This window comes from Lissotriton vulgaris, chromosome 5 (assembly GCF_964263255.1).
Source record: "Lissotriton vulgaris chromosome 5, aLisVul1.2, whole genome shotgun sequence".
NCBI lineage: Eukaryota > Metazoa > Chordata > Amphibia > Caudata > Salamandridae > Lissotriton > Lissotriton vulgaris.
In genome coordinates, this window is record NC_141693.1 from 1,687,329,195 (window position 1) to 1,687,354,708 (window position 25,514).

The 25,514-nt window shown below is 43.9% G+C and overlaps 1 protein-coding gene across 2 annotated transcripts in view; it reads left to right on the top strand.

Moving 5' to 3' along the window:
* The window catches only part of MARCHF10 (membrane associated ring-CH-type finger 10), a 279,236-nt gene that overhangs the window by 21,020 nt on the left and 232,702 nt on the right, over positions 1-25,514 (top strand). For both annotated transcript variants that reach the window (XM_086923827.1, XM_086923826.1), the window contains exon 2: positions 17,565-17,671. In XM_086923827.1, the coding sequence (XP_086779953.1) occupies positions 17,585-17,671 (87 nt within the window). In that variant the 5' untranslated portion in view covers positions 17,565-17,584. The remainder of the gene's footprint in view (positions 1-17,564; positions 17,672-25,514) is intronic.

The window sequence follows — 25,514 nt, forward strand, 5'->3', positions numbered from 1 at the left end:
GACCACAGAAGGCGCCGGAGTTTCTCAGGAGCAGGTTCAAGGATCAACAGGCCGGTAGGGCTGGGGCCAAGTCAGTTGGTGTCGTCCTCTTGTTAGCAGCTGCACGGCAGGTCCTCGGGTTTGTTGATCTTCTTGCTTGTTTCAAACCGGGATCTGAGGAAGGAAGGTTCAGGGTGCCCCTAAATACCAAATTTAGGGGTTTTACAGGTAGAGCAAGGGCAGGGACCAATGGGTCCCTGTCCTGGGGTGAATACACCCCCTATCCTACTCCTCTCCTGTGGGAGGGGAGCAGGAGCTTATCTCTGATTGGGCAGGGCTCCCCATCCTCAAGATGGTGAGAGCCCGGATATGTGCATCACCCCGCCTCCCCCACCTGAGGGGTGGGGCTGGCAGAGGCTGGCACACCCCCTTTCTTTCCTTTGGGTTTCCCGCCAGCCTTCCCGCCAGAGTGGGGGTCAGAACTGGTGGGGGCCAGTTGCTGAGTATAGTAAGTGGCCTGGAGAAGCTCACAAAAGGCGGCATGCCTTTGAAGCTTCCCCAGCCCATCCTGGGGGAGGATACCTAGCACCTCGCCAAGGGCGTGCATTGTTGCAGGTCCAGGAGAGCAGATGGCTCTCTACCCAGGGGTCCAGCAACATATCTGCTGTGTGGCAGCCTAGGCAGCCTCTCAAACAAGACGTGGATTGTAGGTTAGGTTCAGGGGGCAACTCTTAAGTTGCCTCTGTAGTGCATTTGACATTAAATCCCACACTGGCATCAGTGTGGGTTTAAAGTGCTGAGAAGTTTGAGATCAAACTTCTCAGTCTTCAGTGTAGGCATCATGTTGCTGTGGAGTTTGTAATGACAACCTCCCAGCACCATGTACTCTTAATGGCATCACTGCACTTACAATGCCCAGGAATGGCCCTGGGTACTGTAGGGGCACAGGGCTCATGCACCTGTGCCCACACCACTGGCATAGTGCACCCAGCTAGAGGGGTGACTGATGTTTGCCAGGGCAGTGTGTTTGTGGGCATGGAACACAGGGATGTGTGCCATGTCGACTCTTTGTTTAGTTCTGCACCAGGACACTCAGCCTGTAAAGGCAGTGTGAGGGTGTCAGGGTACAGGACCCCTAAGGGTGACACAATAAGTTCTGCAGTCCTTAGGGGTCTTCTCTGGTCACAATGCCCTGGGTACCTAGGGTACCATTTACCAGGGGCTGACATGTGGCCAGAGATGCCAATAGGGTTTAGGTTTTAGAACAGTTTTTAGGGAAGGAACACAGGCCCTGGGCACCTGATTGGCAGGGACCCAGGGCACACCAAGGAAAAGTTATCAGGTAAAATGTGTGGGGGTTACTGCAACAGAAACCCACTTCCTTACAGATTTTCCAATTGCTTATTACAATTTTTTCTAATATTGGGAACTTTTATCCAAGAATTCATATCACCAGTGCACATACAATAAAAAGGCATTGCCTATAATTTGTCAGGAGTGTTGAGGCAATCAGATGGTTACTGGGCTTAAAATGTGACAATCAGAACCTTTTACCACCGAGTCCCAGGGATTAACAGGCAGCCATCATTAACATATTAGGAGCATGACTGACATACCTTTAACTATCCCTGATATAATGATGGCTGCTGCTTGCATAATATTCGGCATGACTGATTTATGGTGGCCACCCTGGTCCTTATGGTGTCCATCCTTGGCACAATTATATCTCTGGTATAATGACTGACATTATTGGCACAATACAGATATCCTTGGTCTATGGTAAGAGTCCATGGCCTATGACTGTAGTACCTGGGTATTCGAAGCAGTCCGTGAGGCATTTGTACAGGTGAGGACTCAATGTAAATGACAAGCTGATGTTTGGGGATTGTGTATTTCCTAAAAATGAAAACTGATATTTAAAGGCAACAAGGGTTTCTCAGGATAATTGAGTTTGTTTTCCTAAAAGGGAAAGCGGTATTTGATAGACACATATGTGTATTTTCAGAAACTGTTATGCTGATGAAGACAAAAGGTTGCAAATCCAAAACATATTTAAAGTTGATATATGAATGCTCATTCATGCAGCGATGGGGATACGTATTGCAGTGGTTATGCCCTTTGTGCTACAAGGCAATGGAGTAAGGAGGATGGGGACATGGTTTAGTTTAGAAATTACCTGAGGCCTTTCATTACCAAAGAACTACTGATTAGTCTTCTTAAACACTACCATTTGGTGGGTGGTGGAGTTGAGGGGTGGTACTGCAGTTTCTGTTATGTGAGGTGAGGAAATCTCAAGATGAGGCCCGTCCTTTTCTGTGTCTCAATACTCCTTCATTTTAACTGATCACTGCCACGAGCAGAAACCTCAAATCACTTTGTGCCTGTGTTGTGGGTACTCCATGTTCGAGACAGCCCCTTTGCCCTAGTGCATGACAGCCTATCTCCCAAATGTGAGGGGACATCACCGGAAGTATACACTTTTTGCTGGAGAAACTGCCTGGAGCACATAGAAGCCTACTTGTCTGGTGAGAGAGGGAAGGAGTCTGCCTAGCTCCCTTGCTCCGCCTTTCAGATAATGCAGAATCTCCCACACAGTGGCTCAAACACGGCGAAGCAAAACGTAAAACACAACAACACCTAGAAAAGGGTTTTATTTTACAAAATGCAAATACTCTCTTTTCAGAATTAGGCTTGCAGTTTTTATTTATGCACTGCTCTCTAACAGAAAGGCTTTCCTAGATGCCAAAAGAACAACATTCAAATACTCATAGAGATATATATATAGATATATATATATTTATATGCAAGCAATAATAACACCCTTGGTAAATGCAACAGTTAAATGCATTAATAATAATAATGAATAAACAAGCAGCAAATAATACGAGATAACACTCAAGAAAATATACTGGAAATTCTGCAAGAGATCAGAAAGCTATATACACTGAATCACAAAGAAAATACCCCAAATGACCAAATCCACTGGCCACACATCACAATGGCAATAATAAAAACTGAACACTTCACCTGGTGCAAACACTACATCTTAGCCCACTCCTGACCAGGGGATCAAACAGCCGGGGATAAGAGCCTCAGCAACCAGGGTTACGCTGTATTGAAGTAGACACGTTCCCATTCGGATTTCAAAATCCCGGTTTCTAAGACAACAACCTGAGCTTTCTAATCTCAAAACACACACTAGAAGGTTCGAGAGTCTTCCTCTCTGCACAAGAATCTTACTGGAACTGGCCACTTTCCAGACGAGCATTCCATGGCCAGAAAGGATTTCCATGTTCCCTCTACATTCCCGCATGTTCCAGCCTCTATTTAACGAAGCTCACGAAAGCCTTCCAGGGTACATGAAACAATATCTCACAAAAACATCCCTTGAACATGATTAACCTAAACAACTTGCAAGCGTGTTTGTGCGCGCAGAAAAAGCTCAAGCCAGGCAGAGTTCGAATTCAGGATGACATGAGGCCATGTCAAAACCAATAGTAAGAAATTAATAATTCTTCCCAATGTACAACACAGTGCACATTTGTGTACCACTGATCATAACACTGCACTTTGAGACCAAAAAGTACACTCCACACCTCTCTCTCTATCTCTCATGCTTTCAGAAGCACATTCCACACATTCTTTTCTTGGCACGGCTGTTCTACTCCGTGACAGCTCCCACTAAAAGACTGCAAGATTACAAGAAAGAAACGTTTAAGAGAAACATGGCATATGCAGGACATCGTACATCCAGGCTAGGATCAAATAACACACCAAAGTCAAAAATAATAATGGTAGTCAAAGGTCATCAAGAGTGACTCTAGCACTACACTAGCCCTGCGGGATGGAAGATTCTCCAGATGGGGATAGGTCCAACATGTCTTCGTGGCTGAGCGACATCCGGAATGAGCTGACTGCCTTTAGAATTACCTGGGGATAACTGCTGCAGCTGTTTAATGCTTGTATGCCTGTATAGGGGCTACAACTGCTGTGATCATCATAGGCCCAGGCTCTAACAGCAACTGCCAAGATTATCATAGGCCTGATTCAGGCTACACCTACCTCCAGCCAAACTGGAGCTGCAACTACTGTGACCACTGTTGGCCTGAGTGCGGCTGGTGCCGCGCATTACCCCCAACTGCCACAGACTGGCGTGGCCGAGGCTTCCCCTGCTCTCGAAGGGGGTAAAATCTGAACTGAGAGCACACTTGATTCATGCTTTACCTGCTTCAAAATTGGGAGGAGTGGAAATCCATCTGATGGAGTGATACCAAGAAGGGAATAGTAAGGGGAATTGGGGGGGGGGGGGTGTAGAGCCACAAAGAAGAATCACATCCAGGGACACTACCACTACCCAGAAAGTCAAGTGTGGAAATGGTTGTACTTGGTATCTCCTGCCTGCCCTGTGCCCCTGCCTCGAACAGGGTCTGACATTAGTGCTATTTGGTTAAGAGGTTACTGTTGTAGTTCCATAGATCCTCCTTGGCTTGAAGAGCATGTGATCTTTATGTTGCAGTTTTAAGGATTTCAGAAACTTTAGTTGGGGAAATGTCCTTTAGAGGTCATATGAAGAGCTTTATCTGTTTAGTTTATTACATATCTGCTTCCTGGATCTCTGCTACTGTATCTCAGTTCTGATGTAGACTACAAATTACTGTTCCAGTAAATAATCACACAGTTATGGACTAACTACTATAATCCTAACTTGCAGTAGCCTCTTGTAATTAAGTACTCCTATTTCGTGTCAACACACCACTCTGCCTAATGTAACAGAATTGTACAGCTTTGTCAAAATACTTAAGTTGTGACCTGCATCACCCAAGACTCCTGCTATGATTGTGATTGCCCTACAAATGGCTCATGGAAGGTCACCAGAATACAAATTTTCAGGACATTATTGAGCCTCAATTTCTGCAGCAGGAGCCATTGCTCTTCCAGCATGGAGACATCTGCACAGCACAGCCCTGCCAATACTCCATTATCCAGATATTTAGTAACCTGACTATTCCATCAGCGCAGATATATATATATATATATATATATATATATATATATATATATATATATATATATATATATATATATATATATATATATATATACACACACACACACACACAGACACACACACGCAAGCGCGCGCGCATACACACACACACACACCTCTCCTAATAGCACCTCACATTCATGATGTGCCAAGACAGACTGCCCCAGTACTAGAAACAACACAATTCATATAGCACCTCAGCTGCAGTGCCCTGCGCTATAAGGGTCATTACAATGATACACAGCTATGCCAGTGCTTTTCCCCCTGTCTTGCAGCAACTGCTGCCATTCCATTATGAAGTCCCACACATAGCTTGACCACTGTAAATCAGGTAAGTAGAGCTGGCCTCTTTTTAACAGTGCCAGGTAGCCAACTCCCTGGACTATTGACTTCAGTTGGACCCTTGGATATTATGGGTAGTGGATATTTGGAGAGGTTCTACCACATAATATCACCATGCACTAATATTCATTCCACAATATCGACTGCAATACATCATCAAATTAAGTAGATGTGGACCTAAAACTGGTGAATCTGTACTTCGCTATGTATGCTTACATTGACGAAAGGCCTAATGTAGAGTTTGGCGAATGGGTACTCCATAACAAATGTGATGTATATATTGACCATCATATTGCAAGCACATAATGCACTTGTAATATGCACTTGTAATATGGTGGTCAGGATAGCCATCATGTTGGATTATTGGCCCTTGAAATAGTCAAGTGTGCAAAAAGAATAACTTGGCTATCCACTTTGGAGTATAATCGAACCAAATGCCGGGAACCAGTGGTCGAAGTGGGGGGAAAAAGTAGGGGAACTGTGGGTGGAGACTCAGGGGGTGGGGATAACCCAAGGATTGGATCGGTGGGCGGAGTCAGAGGTGTGGCCAGAATGTGCAAAACATCCCCATTTTTAGTATTTGTTTGGCATTTCACCGACCAGTTACAGCTTATTGTGTTATTTAATTCATCCAATGGATACACTTGATTATTTAGGTTTAATAGGAGTTATTGGCATTTAAATAATTCAAAAAGTGGAATATATTTCCAATCACACAATGTCCCAAATACGCTTAAAAGTGGAATCACAAGCCATTTGTCTCCAAGCCATGCAGTTTCTCTCATTAGCACTTCTCCTCCCTTCTTCCACAAGAGCAGTTCAAACATGAATGGCAAAATATCCTAGTTTGCAAATGTTCTCTATATAATTATGGCTCTGCCATATTTGTCACACAATACATCATCCACTGCATAATCTTGCAGTGTTAACATTTTTGTAGCTCAAACAGATACAAATTTACCAAAAAACATTACTTGAGTTGCTGCAAAGTGGACGGCCCTTTGCAAAGGATGACTGATCATCTTTCTCACTGCTGCATTTGTATGTTATACTGATACTAATGGGGCAGATTCTTTGCAGAGACTAAACATGTGTAAAAATATCTAAATAATAAAGTATAAGAAAATATATTGCATTACGCTGCAGCCTTTTTTTTGTTGCATAATTTAGTCAACACTGCAGCATCATTTTGTCCCCCATTGCTGCATAATTCCAGTGGCTCCAGAGCAGGTAGCACTTGTTAAAAGTGCATGTGCATGAAGCAGAGAGTGTGACGTTTGCAAACTTACAGCTAGATTCATCAAAGACCCGTTTTGCGAGTCTTTAATAGCAATTCATAAGGAATCGCTTTTCACGACTTGCAAAACGGAATTCATGTAGGAATTGCAAAAAATATTGCGATTCCTACATCTTCCTTATTTGCGATTAGCAAATTGCTAATCGCAAATAAGGAATAACTCCCCATTCATTCCTATGGGCCTAAGGCCCATAGGAATGAATGGGGAGTTATTCCTTATTTGCGATTAGCAATTTGCTATTCGCAAATAAGGATGCGATTTTAAGGGTGCCAGGGGTGTCCAAAGGACACCCTGTAGCACCCCTGAAATGCAAATTTACACAGATGTTGCGCACACACATGTCCAAAGGACATGTGTGTGTGTAACATGCAACTGAGAAAAATGCACTAAAGTGCTTTTTTCTACTTTTTTCGCTATTTACCACGAAGTCTGACATCGTGGTAAATAGCGGAAAGAAATTGCGAATTCGCAATTTAAAATTGGTTAATGAATTGCATTTAAGGAATCTCAAATAGAGATTCCTTAAATGCAATTCCTCGCAAATATGCTATTTCGCAAATACCGATTTTTGCATTTGGGATGATGAATACCAAATGCAAAAATTGCCCTCGCAAAGGGCCAGATTCTCAGAATCTGGCCCTTTGCAAGCGCAATTACCTTTCATGAATCTAGCTGTTAGTTTGGTGTGTGTGCAAATCCTGCATTGCCGATCCTTGGTGAGTTGCAGCTACTACTGCTGAAACAAGGCCAATTGAGGTACCAATGGGTGAGGCAGACTGACCTCGATGGCATGGCCGGCTTTAGTGCTGGTGGCGCCCTGTGCAACAATGTTTGTTGGTGCCCCCAAAGATCACCTACACCTTGGACACTACATAGAGACAATCGTTTATACATGTTTAAATCACTGTATAGGAAATGTTACATAAGACAAAGGACTACTCGGTGTAGAAGCCACATGACAACCATACTAGTAGGCAGTATAGTTTAATAGCTCACTGTTCTATGTTAGGATTTTAACTTATAAACTGCAAGTAACAAAAGGATCTCTCTGACACAAGCAGTGATCTACTAACCTAATTAGCATTATGTGCACTTTTTGACCTGCATGGTACATATTCTTTGCAGCAGGCACATTAATCCTCTGTGCCACCTTTCCAGGAGTCAACCCTTCCACTAGACAAAACTCTGATCTCTCTCTAGGAAGGACATTAATCACCGAAGTTATCATGACATCTTTATTGTTGCTGAAAGTTGCTGGAGGCCAGGAAGGAAGCAGCAAGTTTTTTAAAAACCATAATATACTTGCAAACACTACGCACCCACTCGAAATAGGTACCTAGTGCGGTCACACTGTTTGCACCTCCCTAACCTGCTCAAGGTTCATGTTACCTCAGTGACAGAATCACAGTGACTGGATCACTGTTGCTCTAGGGTGTGCTGCCTCATAGGCCTGCCTGCAAGGCTGGAAGTGAACTTCAGTATGGATTGTGGTGGACAGGCCTTCAAGGTTAACCCACACTTGCCACTGCAAAGGTCCTCCTGCTGGTGCTAAGACACCTGGGCTTCTAAGGACTAGTGGGGCTTTCTAAGATCTAGCATGGGAATTTGCTCCCTCAGGAGAGTGGTCTGGGGGACTGGTCATTAAGACTGAACTCGGGTCCCTCGTTCCAAATTCGACAGCTCTGGTCATAGTGCCACATCCTCTCCCCCACTGAACACCATACTGCCCCACTGAGAAAAACTCACACTGCCTTCAGCTACAACCTAATCGGGCCCGCTATAAACACCAGGATGCAACTTAATTCAAATTATGCATTTGATAAAAGTAATATGCTGCCTGAAAAACAAATAAGTAAAAACAAACACTCATAGGGATTGCAAGATTAAGTAAAGCATGTGAAATGTAAGCAGAAACAACATGGTTACCTTAACGATCTCTCACTCACTATTCACAAATCAGTGAGTGGTATTACCTAAAAGGTTAAGGACATGACTACAGGGTGCTGAAGGGAACCGTTTCAATGTCCATTGCTTATATCCTTAATAAACGTAAACAGTATGGTTTAACCCCTTAAGTGCTGCTGACGGCCAATGGTCGTCAGCAGCGCTACCTCCCCAGTGCTACGCACGACCATTGAACGTCCATTCAGCACTAGTTCTAATGGACAGCGCAGCACTGGGGAGGAATGTGTAATAGCAGCTATGAGGTTAAAAAGACCACATTCATAAACACAGAGGTACACATTTTGTTTTCCAATCCACCCATCAACCAGGTATTGCAATACATCCAGGAATGGTGCACTTCCCCAGCAATGCTGTTTAAAGAAAGACGAGAAAAGAAAACTAGCGCTTCACTGCAAAGTCTGTAAATTGAGGCTGATGTGTTTGGATGTAAATAAAACCAATCTAGCCACTTTGCAACCACTCTGTCTTGCTTTATTTAGTTATGTATTTATTTGTCATATTTAAAACCTTTTATTTCTCTCCATCCTGAGGCTGCACTTTGGAATAGAGAAATGTCAGAAAAATGGCATTTCCCGCAAGAGTGTTTTTCTTTTTTGGATCCATTTCACAGGGAAGCAAATAAATGAAAGAACGAAAGAGAGGTTGTGAACCGTTTGTTCAAGCCACTGTTTTCAGCAAGTGAGGAGCAAGACAGAAAGAGAGGGAATAATAGGAAGGGGGGGGGGGGTATCAGCTGCCAGCACAGAAAAGAAGAGGACAGTGTCTGTGTCTTCTCTGGGCAGTAGGGAAAAGGCAGAGTCCTTTTCCTTCTCTGTCCATCCCCGATCGTCCACAAAAGCAACCACGCTCACACATGTTGCCCCCTGCCTCCTTCAGAAGTATTCTTGAGCCTCATTGTGTTACCGCCTTAAGAAAAGAGGAAGAAGGAGAGGCATAGCGAGCATTGGAGAGGCGGAGTGAGGCACGCACGCTTGAGCGTGTAATAGCAAGCTCTAGGCTGTCACAAGCAAAAGTGTGTGGTAGCCTTTTCTGGAGCCACACACTAAATGTCTCACAGAACAGCACATACGCTGGCTCAGCGAGACCTAAAAATGGTAAAAGTAACATCCAGTGCAGTGAAAAGAAACCTGAGCCATGATTGTAAGCTCCCTAAGGTTACATACACACTCTCAGCATTGTCCACCTGAGCTTCAGTGGCTCTAGATCCTACTTTCTTACTCCGGAACTTGAAAGCAACTCTGGCGGCTGAAGAATGACCGCCCTAAATGTCTTGCCAACACAGTGCTTTCCTGTCTCTCGAGCTATCTATTAAATCCCATGACTTTCTGTGTACTGGTCATACTGGCTTCCAATGGCACCTAGAGCTGAGATTTACACTTGGGCATTGTGCTCATGAGACACAAATGAACAACAGCAGTGGCAGCAAAATTATTGCAGAGTCAAACAGGCACCAAACAGCCTATGAAGTGATCTTTAGCATCAAGCAGAGGAGACCAACTGCTTCCTGTTTAAAAGCAGGTGATGTCATGCACAGGTATACACATACCCAAAACATCTACAGCAGATGGTGAAATACTTTACCTTGTGAAATTAGGTCCCTGCCATCGATGCAAGCATTTAGAAAGGCTTTGAAGACATGGCTCTTTGCCAAAGCTTACCCCTAGTTGTGGGCTCTGCCTTTTATGATTTTATTTTATAGGCGCCTTGATTCCTTCGGGTAAAGTAGCGCGATATAAGTTCTGGTTCATTTCATTTCAGGGGACAGAATGGTTGCCAATACAAGTGCAACTCACTACTTTCCAAGGAATCCAAAATGACAATCTCCTTTTCCAAGGCAGTCCCATGCTCATGGGGCTACATTTTCCAATTTAGAACGTTCAGAGACACTGATGTACTAAGAGTGCACCAAGTAAATAGAAACATGCCAGGGGCTACATTATGGTCAACAAGCAACCTGGCTGTGGTCAGAATGTTAGTGCTTGCTAGCACTTTATTCCACCATAAAGCCCCTTCAAATGGGGCAGAAAAGAAGGAAAGGCAGTAAGACAACTTATGAAATAAGCAATCTACTACAAAGAGCTTTTACAGTAATTTGGGGATATGCAAAATGTTGGCACGGAGTGAGCTCGAGTGTGACTCCTAGACAGCATGAAGTTCCAGCTCAAAGGAAATGAACACTTTACCACAGTGCATCTCCCTTCTTCTAGGGCATCAGGAGGGTGCAGGTGCATGGTATGGATAGTTTAAGAGAAAGAAGAAAAAAAGGAAAAAAAAGAAAACTGTTGTTCCTATATAGTTTTTAGATGATTGGAAACCCTTATAATCACCAAGTTAAGACACAAGAGGCTGGACGAGGGGGGGGAGGGGCACGAGTGGGGGGCAAACATGACCATCAGCAGATAAAGTCTCCTAAAGGGAAAGGAATGCTACATTCCAAATGCACCTGGATTTGGGCAGCATGTCATGCACACTTCAGCTAGGATGTGTACAAGTAAATACAGTCCCCTTCTGCTATCTGCTTTCTTAAACCTTTAAAAGGGAATTCTGAGCCACAGCTGCCAGGTTTCAGGGCTTACATTAGGTCTACAACTGCCTGGTAAGACTCTGTATCTGGATAAGAGCGCAGTGATTGGTGAAGGAGTGGTCCCAGAGACTCAAGATACATCTACTGTGCTCCATGTATGGCGCAACACCGCAACCGAAGCAACCCGAAAAAGCTCTACGTTGTGCCCTCTGTCAATCAGTAATGCCCCACAACACTACTGTGAATGTTCCCTTGCTATCGAGCATATAATCCTACGTTGCACTAACGGTGTCAGACAAAAACTGGGGATGCACTGTTAGAAGAGCAGTTTATTTTGATAAATCAGTGAAGTTTTACATTGGGTCTTAAACTGCCATGGTGCAGCTCAGAAATGAAAATAAAACTATCAGGAAACACAGGCTCTCCCACGAGAATCGTACCACATACTGGTCACCAACAGTGACGGTTCCCACACATTCGTTTAACAGGGTGGTGAGCTGAAAAATATTCACATCAGAAAACAAGCCACTGACCGCAATCAGATTCGTAACAAGCATTGGCATAGCCAATAGGTCTCGCCTTTGGGACCTTATTAGTATTTAGTTATGCAGCAGGTCCCAAAGGCGAGACCTATTGGCTATGCCAATGCTTGTTTTCTTTTCCAGGTGGCGTCCCTCAGTCTGCCTGAGCCTGAAAATAAAGGGCAGAGGAGTTCAAGGGGGCCACCAAAGCATCCTGAAGGGACCATTGTATTGGTCACAGTGGGGGCAGGCAAGTAGCCTCGGCAGTAATGACTGTAAATCACTGCAGCAGCAGGGACATCAGAGGTAGCTGTTTTTGACTGCTAACCCAAGACTATTGGCCCTTACTGTGCTGCTTTGCAGGCCCCTGGATCCTAGTTACAGAGGGGAAGGGGGAGGAGGCAGTGGGCACTGCAGAGGCCTTGCTCAGGGGCAACGGCTGAATGCTAAAGCTATAATTTTCAATTAGGAATATTCCTGCCGCCCTGGGACGCTTTTTAAAAATAAAGAAGTAGGGGAACGGACTGTAATAATGTTTCAAAGTTGGGGCACGCCGTGCCCTTCCGATACCGCCCACTTCTATCACTGCCCGGAACAGTACTCAATTAAGATTAATGCCTAGTAACCACTGGCCTGGGAAAAAGTCTGATAGGGAAAGTTTTTTGAGTGTGGTCCTTGCCACTGAAGTTTGTGACTAACTGATGTTTCAACCACGATTCTAAAACTTTGTGTGTTCGAAGCTAACCATTCTCCTTTACAGATTTGCTTAATCCTGGCGGCTTTACCCTATTTATTAATAGTTCTTCTCTGTTCTTATGAATTATAGCTAGTCATTCTTGGCCATGTCACATTAGGGGATATATTTCCAGTAATGAGTGTAACATGTACCTGATGTAAGTGCTAAGGATTAAAGAACTCCATTGTTTGGACATTGAGGTCACATTATTTGCACTATTGATTGTATCTTTAATAGCAAGATCCTAAAACAACCATAACAGTCCAATCGTTAGAATCTGACTATTCTGGTCTACATATTTAGCAGTGTATGAGGAGGAAGAGTTGTTCTCCTCTCAGATTCAGTGGGTTTAGTACTGCTCACTCCAGACTAAAGCACTTGTTTTTATACTTCAGAGTTCTGCACAGCATAAGTCTACCTCAAAATGTAAATAGTGATCATGCTTGCTGCTGGGGATGACTTGTGTTGACTATTGACCTCTCTTATGATCCTATGAGCTCTATGGTTATCTGCCACCTTAAAAACACTAGGAAGACCATACAGTTAGGGCTGACCTCCCCCGCCATATGTGGTATTATCACTACACATGTACTACAAGCAAACTGCATGTGCTGTCCACAGAGGACAGCAGCTCACCAGGGCCTGACAGTGACACGGTGGTTAAGGAGAAATGTGGTTAGATGTAGTGATAAAAAGGGATGGAAAGGAAGAAGATAGAATCATCAAAGCATGAAAAAATCATAATAAACATTTAGAAGAATGGGGGAATGCATCAGTTGCCATCACATATGTGGGTGCATAACCCGCTTACAGATGTCCCCGATTACCTAGGATTCCTTTCAGCACGTAAGGGACATTTGCAAGGCTGTCCATGTATGGAGCAATAGGTTACACACAGGTGATCCGTCGCCAAATGGATGAAAAACAGCTGCCTACAACTAAACACCAACAAAACAGAAGTACTCATCATGGGCCCAAACCCCGACGCCTGGAGCGACACCTGGTGGCCCACCCCCCTCGTAAACCCGCCAACCCCCACAGACCACGCACGCAACCTGGGAATCGTCCTGGACTCCGAGCTCAAAATGGACCGCCAGATCAACTCTGTCTCATCTTCCTGCTTCCACACCCTCCGCCTCCTTCGTAAGACCTTCAAATGGATCCCCCTCAAACACCGAAAGACAGTCACTCACGCCCTGGTCACCAGCAGACTCGACTACGGCAACGCACTCTACGCCGGAATAAACAAAAACCTCATCCGCAAGCTACAGAACATCCAGAACGCCGCCGCAAGACTGGTCCTCAACCTGCCAAAACACTGCCACACCTCCCAGCACCTGCGCACACTCCACTGGCTCCCCGTCGAGGCGAGAATCACCTTTAAGATGCTCACCCACGCACCAAAGGCCCTCCACGGCACCGGACCAGCATACCTGAGCAGCCGACTCAAATTCCACGCACCCCAAAGGACCCTACGATCAGCCCAGCTTTCCTACGCCGTGGTCCCTCGCACCAGAAAGACCAGATCGGGAGGCCGCTCCTTCTCCTTCCTCGCGGCCAAAGCATGGAACGCCCTTCCGCTCCACCTCAGACAGACAACATCGCTCCCCATCTTCGCAAGAAACCTCAAAACCTGGCTCTTCGACAGACCCCCTCCTTGATGTAATGGAACCTGCACCCTCCCTCCCCCCCACCCCTAGCGCCTTGAGACCCTCCCGGGTGAGTAGTCGCGCTTTAACAAACTCCTGATTGATTGATTGATTGATTGATTGATTGAGTGATGCCACTGAAACTGATAATTATTTAGCATTCCTTAAGCAGTCATTCAGTCTGATGCCATTTCAAGTAGTGCTGTCACTGCTTGATGATGTTCCTGATGGTGGCGGTGGCAGAGCTGAAGCCATAATGAATGAATGAATGAAGCAGTACTTGTATAGCGCTATCTACCCGGAGGCCTCGTAGCGCTAGTGACAGAAATTCAATTAGCAAGGGCTCAGGGCAGGTCAACAGAATGTGGTATACAAGTGTGTTTTTAAAGTTTTCCTAAAGGAGAGATGGTTTAAAGTTTCCCGCAGAGGCAGAGGGAGGGTGTTCCATAGCCTTGCCGCAGTGTAGGAGAAGGAGCGGCCACCCCATCGAGCTTTCTTGACTCTGATGGGAGTAGCCAACTGAGAAGAGCTGGACCGAAGAGAACGAGATGGAGCATAGGGAGTGACCAGGGACTGAAGAATTGCAGGGCCGGTGCGATGAAAGGCCTTCTGTAAAATACACATGGCCTTAAATTGTATTCTTCCAGCTATAGGAAGCCAGTGAAGTTCCCTCAAAGCATTCCTCGCTGACTGCCAACGGGGAAGGTTGTAAAGTAGACGGGCTGCACTGTTTTGGGCGACTTGGAGCCTGTGGATGGTATAGGCAGGAGCTCCCATATAGAGGACATTCCCATAATCCAGGCGAGATAGTATAAGGGCCTGGATCAGGATCCTCCTTGCCTGAAATGGGAGCAGAGGGAGCACCCTCCGTAGCATCCTCATCAACCCAAAACAGGTAGCCGCAGTCTTCGTAGCTTGTACCGAAAAGTTCAGGTCGGTATCAAGCCAAATCCCTAGGCTTTTTATTTGAGGTTTGGGCGTGGGGGGTGGGCCTAAACATGGAGGCCAGGAGGATGCAAAACCCGAGGGAGAGGAATTGCCCAGCAAGATGACGTCTGTCTTCTCCCCGTTGAGTTTTAAACATGAGGATTGCATCCATCTGGAAACCGCCTCCAGACAGGAGCCTAAGGTGCTGGACGATCCCTCCTGGTGGTCTAAGGAGACCACCAGTTGGGTATCGTCTGCGTAGGTGACAATACGCACACCAAAGGGATGGACTATCCTGTCTAGGGGCTCCATGTAGACATTAAACAGAGTGGGGCTCAGGGAGGAGCCCTGAGGAACCCCACATCTGAGAGGGTGTTTAGGGGATGTCACCTCGCCCTCGAAGACCTGAAAGAAGCGGTCAGCCAGGAAGGATGTCAGCCATTCTAAGGCTGCGCCCGACACATCCATGTCCGCCAGGCGTTGTAAAAGCGTGACATGGTTGACTGTGTCGAACGCAGCACTTAGATCTAATAAGATAATGGCGACCTTTCCACCCTGGTCCAACACAGTTCTAGCTTCCTCCGTTACCGCTAGGAGAGCGGTTTCGGTTCCATGTCGAGGGCGGAACCCTGTTTGGGAGGCACGCAGGAGCCCATTTGATTCCAAATGGCTCATCAAGATGTTGTTCACGTGCCTCTCCAATAGTTTACTCAGCCAAGGGAGCAAAGAGATAGGGCGATAGTTCGCCAGGTTGTCCTGGTCCAGGTTGGGCTTCTTCAACAGAGCCCTCACCATTGCGCACTTCCATGACGGGGGTACGGATTTTGTGGTGATGGAGGTGTTGAGGACGTCCAGTATGACCGGGCGGATTATGTCCACTACCTTCAGAAGGGTCTGGGGGGATGCGGAGTCACTGGGTGAACCAGAGGTAATTTGAGAAATAAGTCTGTCCAGAGTAGGCATATCTAAAAGAGGAATGGTATTTAGCTGGCAAGGAGTAGCAGTGGACAGGAAAGTAGGGGAAGGGGGGTCCGGGGTGCTATCGACTTCTCCAAAAGAACAGTATATAGTCTGAATCTTTTGGGAGAAAAAGTTCGCCAGGTTGATACAGCGATCCTGGGCACCCTCCACGGAGGGACATTCAGTAGGGGGAGAGGTAAGGGTTTTAACGATTTTGAAGATTTCCCTTGGGGCATTAGCGGCAGCCTCGATTTTGCTGCCGTAATAAGAGGCTTGTGCTGTTTTTTGCTCCCGTTTATAGAGCCTGATGGCCGCTCTATAACTAGTTTTCTTGTCTTGGGAGTAATCTTGTCTCCAGGCTCTTTCATATTTCCGACAGAGTTGTTTCCTCGATTTAAGGTTAGGAGTGAACCAAGGAGCAGGTCTCAGTCTTTTAGTGACATTGGTAACTCGCACAGGGAGGACCATGTCCAGAGAGGAAGAGATCCAGCTATCGAAATTATTGGCAGCGATATTGGCATTCGGGGCTTTTCTCGGGGGGTCTCTGGCCAGTGCAGTTTCCCATTCAGAGAGGGGGAGTGAAGACCACTTCCTACCTCGCTGTTTAGCAAGATGACAGGTGGGGATGGGAGAATATGTATGCCAGATAAAAGGAACCAAAAAGTGGTCGGTCCATGGTAACGGAATCGGGGTTAGCACTGTAAGATCGTCGCTGTTGCTATAAATGTGATCCAGAAGATGGCCTCTATTGTGGGTTATATGAAATCCTTTTTGATGAAGATCCAGTGCTGAAAGGTTAGAGCGGAGCGTATTGGCTGCTGTATTGTGAGGGTCATCAAGATGCAGATTAAGGTCCCCCAGTAGAGTGAAGTTGGGTGAAGACAGCACAATGCTAGCAGCAAGATCGGTTATTTGATTTCAACATATATACATGAAGTGCACCACACAATCCGTATTCGCAAATGTTAGTCCAATCTCGTCATATGTCGTCCAAAGTAATCTTTATTTTTCTTAGAAATGGAACAAAACAGTCAACGTATTTCGTTCACTTCATGTAAACTTCATCAGGGCTTTAATTTTGACCTTCAATATATATGTTATTGGTATGATATTCCAATATGTATAATATATTTCAATTCATTGAATCCTCAAATTTAAGGGCGAGTGTGTTTCATCATCGTTGTTGTATGAAGAGGAAATGAGACGCCTTAATTTTATTTTTAAAGAGTTTTATATAGCGCGAACTAGACCCAAGACATCGGGTATCAGAGAAAGCACCAGTTTTGTTACAGAAGGACACATTCATTTTTGTTAGGCACGGGGAGATTAAGTGATTTGCCCAGAATCACAGGATGTTGAGTGTCGTTGCCGAGACTCGAACCCGGGTCTCCAGCTTCGAGGTCGACCGCTCTAGCTGTAAGGCTACATCCTCTCCCCCGTGCTAAGTACTATTTTCAAGCTCACGAGTCGGCTTCTCTCAGTGAACTTTGTAATATGATATGGGAACACATAGGTGAGCGTATGAGCCTTCTAGGCTACAGTTAGAGGTTTGCTGTACATCTGCTGGCCTGTCCTCTTCAGTAGATTAAAGCTTTGCTTTTGTTATTTTATTCTAGGTTAAAGACTAGCAGTCATAATGTATGAAACATGGGAGAGACCAAAAGCCATCATCAACAGTCGCCACATGCTGGATGTCCAGCATAGGATTGATTCTGAGTATCAGGTACTGAACCAGGTTCATTCCCTTGTGTTTCACCAATCAGAGGTCACCTTTATATACAGACTTATGTCTGCTGCCAACAGTACTTATCTTGACTGAGAGCCTCAAATAGTAAGAAACAAGCACAAGGTAATTGAGATGACTATGCATTGCCAGTAAACCATTCAGAGTAACATGGTGGTGTGAACTGAGAGGCAACCATTTACATGAACAACTGTGTTTATGAATGTCATTAAGGTTTACATTTCAAAATATTCATAACAGTACAAAAAAAACACCCCCATCTGTATCTATTATTTATTATCATGGTTTATCTTCTTCAGGAGCCTAGTAGACTGGGAGATGGGGGGATTGCCGACACTCCCAAAACCCTATAGATTGCATCTCTAGGCCACCGCCCAAGTGTGACTCATTGGTCATGACTGCCTGACAATCCCCTAGCCGTTGTAGAAGTTCACCTAGAACTCCTGAGGACGAGGCATATGTTTTGCTTTTTTATCCACTGTGATTTTGACCATCCAAGACTGATGCCCGTATATCTGCCATAGACCTTGTGTGCTTCTGTTACAATGTACCATTCTTTTCTGATGTGGCAACCCTACTGGGACCAGAAGTGTGTTATGTTTTGGTATGTTAGAACATTTCTAAAGCGCAACATATACCCTAGGGTGTCTTGGCTCTAGCTTAGCAGAGAGCACAGCAGGAACTGTAAGAGATTAGTTCATGAAAAGCCAGGTTTTAAGGAGTTTTCTGAAAACCAGTAAAGATGGAGCAGACCTATTGTGTTTAGGTAAGAGATTCCACTGTTTAGTTCCTCCGGAGATGAAGCTGCTTCCTCCCCATTTAGTTTTCTTGAACCTGAAAGTGGTGACTTTATAAGTTCCCTTTGATCTGAGGTTCCTGCTGGGTTCATACAACGAGACAGCTTGTTTCAGAAATTCCGGTCCTGTATTATGCAAAGCCTTAAAGGTTAGGCACAAGACTTTAAATTTAATACGGTTCTTAACCGTCAACCAGTGCAGATCTTTGATGGCTTCAGAGACTGAATGATGTTTCGGGATGCCAAGGAGTAATCTGGCGGCAGAATTTTGTAAGACCTTTAATTTCTTAACATATTGTTCCAGTAGATTGATGTATAGACCATTACAATAATCTATCTTGATTTCCTGGAGTTTATAGGGAGATAGTGGAGAATATTTTTTATGATTCTGAGTGTTGAAATAAGAGGATATAACAGCGTTAACTTGCTTACTGAATTTTAACTTGTTATCAAGTACCACCCCAATACACTTGAGTTCAGCTGCATGTAATGTCACCCAAGTGGTATTCAGCACCTGCTAGGGGAGGGGTTAGGGGGGGAGGGAGTTGCTGACCTCCTGCAGGAAAAAGGTAAGACTGCAGTAATCTATAGCTCGTATCCTAGCGAAGACTAATAATAACGGGCGGACTGCTGTGCAGTGGTTGGTAATAATAAAGATGAACTACTTCACAATTTGTGGCCCCACGATCAGAGAGATCTGTCGGAAGTAGGGACCCTGGGATGCGAGCGAACCTCCATGACACCTGTTTACTGATGTAATTGCATTGCTGATTGTAAGATGCCAAGAGTAATTGTTTCATAAAATCTGTTAAAAAACAAATCAAGTACCACCCCAAGACTCTTGACCTTTGAGGTAGGCATTGGGAGTGGGCCCACTTCCGATTGCCAACTTGATAGAGTCCAGAATTGAGGATTGTTTCCAAAGAGGATGATCTCAGTTTTATCTGAGTTCAATGTCAGGCAATTCTTGCCCATCCATTAATTTTGTAGCCGAGAGCTAGTGTAGGTAATATCATTTTAGGCAGATAACGCAAGTTCTGTGTCATCTGCGTATGAGGTGAGTGAGAAGCCAAAGGATCGAATCAGAGAAGTGAGGTCTGTAACATATAAGTTAAAAAGAGTGGGGCTGAGTGAGGACCCATACGGGACCCCACAGGGGAGAGAGGTGTTAGAGCTGAAACTGTCTAGCTTCACAGTGTTTTCCCTGTCCTGTAGAAAGTATTTAACCTCTTCGCCGCTAATGACAAGGGTAACTCGTCATGGACTTTCCATTGATTTCAATGGAAAACAAATGAGCACAAGAATAATGCCTTAGCAGCCAAGTGGTTAAGTAGTTCCAGGGCTGTACTTTTTGTGCCTAATGTCTCCAATACAAAATCTTTAAACCTTTCAGGAGACTTCCTGACACAATTATCAGATTTAATCCTTGAGGCCACGCTTCCAAGTGTGCCATTTCCACAATCATTTTCACATGACCGCACCTCTCCTCCATTTTTACATTTAGCCACCCTCCTGATATTACATACCTTTCCGTCTTGAGTGATCACACTTTTCTATTGACTCAAATTACTCTCATAGCGTGCCCAAATTTAGTCTCACTCTTAGACAACACACCTGGCCCGTGTGCCCTGACCCAGTTAGCAACCACAAAGTCAGGTACCTTATTTTTCTATTTGGAATAATACACCAGTTTGGCCTTATCTTGGTTATTTCCTGCCTTTTCCTCCTCTTTGGCTACTCCCTAGTCCGTATCTAAATACCTCCTTTTGAACCACCAAGGACACAGTTTAGTTACAGGACTAACTTCAGTTGTGGTATATGGCATTATGTGATATAACCACAATTTCTCTCTGAGTTTATCGTTCCGCTCACCACCAAAATCACGTGCCCACAAGATGCTCTGCTTTAAGACACAGTTGAAATGCTCCACTTGACCATTCCCACTAGGTTCATAAAGAGCAGCAGTCATATGACGTACATTACAAAAGCCATGAAATTCACCCATTTCCTGTGACTTAAGTTGCATCCCATTATCAATTATAAGGACTTCCGGCACACCTTCTCTAGTGAAACATTCTTTGAAAAATTCAATGACAGTCCCAGTGGTAACATGGGATAGAAACGTATCTTCTGGCCGTTTGGAATGTTAATTCATCATAACCATGGCAAATTTACACTCATGGGGTAGAAAATAAAAAGGACCGGAAATATCGAATCCTACTTTCTAACAAGGAAACTCAGGCCACTCGACGGGACATAACGGAGCCGGAGCCACTTCGAGCATTTTGTCACTGTCAATACACACATCACACTCTCATACAACCCTATCCACAGTCCAATCCTGGCCACCAAAAAGTAGCTCTGATAAGTGTCTTCTCTTCATGGGCGACATGCCTAAATGGCTTTCATGGGCCTAATTTGAAAATGCGATCTCGTGAACCCACTGGTGGAATAGATTTCCCACTTTTATTCTTCAATTTGAAGCTCTTCCAAAATCCTCCAGAAGGGATATAGTTCAGCAGGAACTTCCCACCTTCTAGGCCAACCTTTTTCAAAAATTCCCTTACTTTCAAAAGTAACAAATCCTCCTTCACTGCAGCTTTCCATATCTCCTCATCTACCCCTTCAAACTCCTTGGGCATAACAACCAAAATGCTGACAACTACTTTAGTCTCATTGTCTCTCTTACTGTCCTACCCACAGTCTCTAAGAAGCCCAGAAAGACAATCAGCAATGGCATTTCTTTTTCCTGGTACATATTAAATGTTGTTATTGTACTCTTGAAGTCTAGACATAAGCTTGGCAATACGTGCAGTTGCACAACTCCCTCACCCCCACTGGGAGTTAGTACTCCGCTCCGACTAATGGCTTATGGTCTGACTTGAGGGTGAAACGAGCACCCCAAACATAAATCCTGAAGTATTCTACAGCCCACACAGGCACTAAAAGCTCCCTTTCAATTACTGCATATCTTTGTTCTGTTTCACTAATGGTTCTTGATGCAAACGCTACATTATACTCTTCGCTCCCACACTTCTGTGACAACACACTTCCCACTCCATAAAGACTAGCATCTACGGTAATGATACACTCTTTGTTAACACAAAATGGCTTAAGTGTGGGAGCTTTCACTATTTCAGATTTCACCAGCTCAAAAGGTTGTTGGTGTCTATCAGTCCACTTGAACTCCATGTTCTTCCGATTTGAGTTGTCTAAGGGGTTCTATGTTAGTTGTAAAATCCTTAATAAACTTACTGTAGTACTCACATAGTCCAGAAAATTAGAGTAATTGTTCCTTCTTATTTGGCACAGGGGCATTAGCAATGGCATCCATCAAGGATTGCTTTATTTATTTATTTATTTAAAAGGTTTTATATAGCGCTGGCTGGAAGCAAGGAGTATCAGAGCGCTTTACAATATTAAATTAAAGATTCAGATTGAAATAACGCATAGGTACAAATGAGACAAACCGATACATAATATGCACATGTGGCGCATAAATTAAATGGAACAAAACATGTAAGATCCTTCCTTGGACAAGGTGTGACCCCAATAGTCCAAAGATTGCGTAAACAATTTGCATGTATCTTCCTTAAAATTCAAGCTCTGGATACTCAACTCTTCACACACCTTCTTCAAATGTTCCAGATGCTCTTGTTGATTTTTTGAGAAAATCAGAATTTCATCTTGGAAGCACTTGACAAAATCTTCCATGCCCTTAAATATGTGAAACATTGCCTGCTGAAAAACGACTGCAGCCAAAGCTAGGCAAAGCGGCATCCTCTTGAATGAAACAACGCTGAATTCAATCTGATGGTATGCCGAATGTAAATCTGGTTAGAAAACACATTTGCCCCTTCTAGCATGCTAACCCGCTCATTGATGCTGGGTAGAGGATGGCGGCCAACCACTATATTGGCGTTCAATGCTCTGAGGTCAATGCACAACCACAAGGAATTATCGGCTTTGCGCGCCAAAACTATGGGAAAAACCCACTCTGAAAACTCTATCTCCTCAATAATTCCCTCATCCAACATCTTCTTGATTACATTATTGAGCTGTTGTCGTACATTAATGAGTACTCCTCTAAGCTTTTATTTAACTGGACTTGCCCCGCTCGGGAGTTTGATGTGGTGGAAGTATCCTTGCAACATTCCTAACTTCTTCAAAAATATAAAAGGAAACTGTGGCTCTCTGCTGTGTGGATTTAGAATTATACCCAGTTTCCACTGGTCCTTCCCCCCTAGAACATTCATGTGAAAAGTTGACCTGGTATATGATGTCCACTATTCTAGTGGGCACCCTGCACCAGTCCAAAAGACCCTTATGGTGATGGTTGTTAAGTCAACCTTATAGACCAGCTATCCTAGTGGTAGAATGGACAAAGCAGTCTTAGGCTAAACTTCAGAGAGCATGTGAAGCCAGCTGTTTTACCAAATATAATCCCTTGAATACCAAATGAAAGGACACTACACAAGGTATATATAAAATATATATGTATTTATTGTTAACACAACCCCTCTGCACTGTTTATGAGGTCAGAGTTCGAGATACGTTACAAGTTACTCATTACGCATTCTATAATTTGCACAAATACAATTCTGCCCTAGGGGCCTCACGAACCATATACTAAGTAAGTGGTATAAGAACCACTTCAGGAATAGTGAATAGGCCTAGGGCCTAGAAAATCGCTAGGGCTACACTGAACAACCAAGGGATTGGAAGTATGAGGCCCACGAGAGGCGTGTGCAGTGTCTAAACACACATGCGAGTTACCATAGAGTTAGAATGAGAACGTAAAAGTTACAAAGTAGTAGATTCTGGGCACTTTCGGATGGGCTACGGTAAAACCCTTATAAACTAGGATGGGAGCACCACTGGAGCACCGGAGTACTCGAGTTATCTCACCCAGGGAAGCCGGGTGCATAGGTGTCTTTTCGTGTCGGGTTTCGTCGCTGTTTCCTATGGAGAGCTGCAAAGAAGTGCTGCAGGCGACCAGAAGAAAAGTGTCCGGGTGGATCCATGGGTGGATCGAAGTTGTGAAGAACCTGAAAGCAGAGGGGACAGAGTCTGGGTCACTAGCCAGTGACCAGGAAGGAACCCGGAAGGAACCAGGTGATGTCGAGATGCAATCAGGTGAAGAGGTGAAGCTTGTCTCTGCAGCCACGAGGACCAGGAGGCGTCGACGACGACCAGGCGCTGGATTCGAGCTGTCCCATGAAGGATCTTGTTGACTGCGGTGTCGGTATCTGGATTGGACCCAACAAGCCTTGGCAAACGCAATCCACGCAGAATGGGAAGATTGGCTTCAGGTCAGACCAGCAAGGTCTGGGGAGCGGTACACAGACAAAATATCGATTTTTAAATATCGATATACAAAAATATCGAAGTTTAAATATCGATGGGACAAAATATCGAAGGTAAGTAATATCGACAGTCTTAATATCGATATTAGTATGATATCAGTAATATCGAAGTTTTAAATATCGATGTCAATAATATCGAAATAAATAACTTCGATGTTACTAATATCAATTTTTAAATAAATTTAGTGTATATTATATTGTATTTATTATGTTTTATTATTTATTTTTAATGTAATTTAATTAATTTAATTAAATTGACATCTGAGAGACCTTCACTGGCCTTCACTGGCTCCCCGTCAACAAAAGAATCACCTTCCGCCTCCTCACCCACGCACACAAAGCCCTACACGACCGAGGACCGAGCTACCTCAACAACCGGATCAACTTCTACGCTCCCAAACGCCACCTCCGATCAGCCAACCACGCCCTCGCCGCCGTCCCCCGCATCCGAAGAGCGACTACAGGAGGAAGGTCCTTCTCCTACCTGGCCGCCAAGACCTGGAACTCCCTCCCGACCGACCTGCGCCTGACCCAAGACCACCTCTCCTTCAGGAAGAAGCTGAAGACCTGGCTGTTTGAGCAGTAGCGACTCCCCCGCTCCCCCAAGCGCCTTGAGACCCTACGGGTATGTAGCGCGCTCTATAAATGTAATTGATTGATTGATTGATTAAATATTGTCTTTTACTACTGTAGCGGGTTGTGAGTTTATAGGGGAATAGGGTGGGAAGTAATTTAATTATGTTAAATTAATTATTAATAAGTAGGAATTATTAATTAATTAATTGAGAAATAATTTTTAATTATTTTTAATTAATTGATTAATTGATAAATATGTTCTGTAGCGGGTTATGGGTTTATAGGGGAATAGGGTGGGAAGTAATTTAATAATAATTAATTAATTGATATATGTTTGTACATATTTTAATTAATAATTAATTGGTAATTAATTTATATTAATTAGTTAATTAATTATTATAATTTTGTACATATTTATAATTATTAATTAGTTGGTAATTAATTAATATTAATTATTTAATTACATTAATTATAGTAACTTTTTTATATATAATTTTTTGTTATTCTTAATTAATTAATTGGGAAAAATAATATTAATTATTAAATTAAATTAATTACAGCTAATGTGCTAATATATTTACTTTATTGTTATTGTTAATTAATAATTAATTGGTAATTAAATAATATTAATTAATTTTGGGTAAAGGAGTATTTTTAGGGTTCAGGGTCAGTTTTCAGTTTTTGGGTAAAGGGGTATTTTTAGGGTTCTGGGTCAGTTTTCAGTTTTTGGGTAAAGGGGTATTTTTAGGGTTCAGGGTCAGTTTTCAATTCATGGGTAAAGGGGTATTTTTAGGGTTCAGGGTCAGTTTTCAGTTTTTGGGTAAAGGGGTATTTTTAGGGTTCTGGGTCAGTTTTCAGTTTTTGGGTAAAGGGGTATTTTTAGGGTTCAGGGTCAGTTTTCAGTTTTTGGGTAAAGGGGTATTTTTAGGGTTCAGGGTCAGTTTTCAGTTTTTGGGTAAAGGGGTATTTTTAGGGATAAGGGTCAGTTTTCAGTTTTTGGGTAAAGGGGTATTTTTAGGTTTCAGGGTCAGTTTTGGGTTTTTGGGGTACAGGGATATTTTTAGGGTTCAGGGTCAGGTTTGGG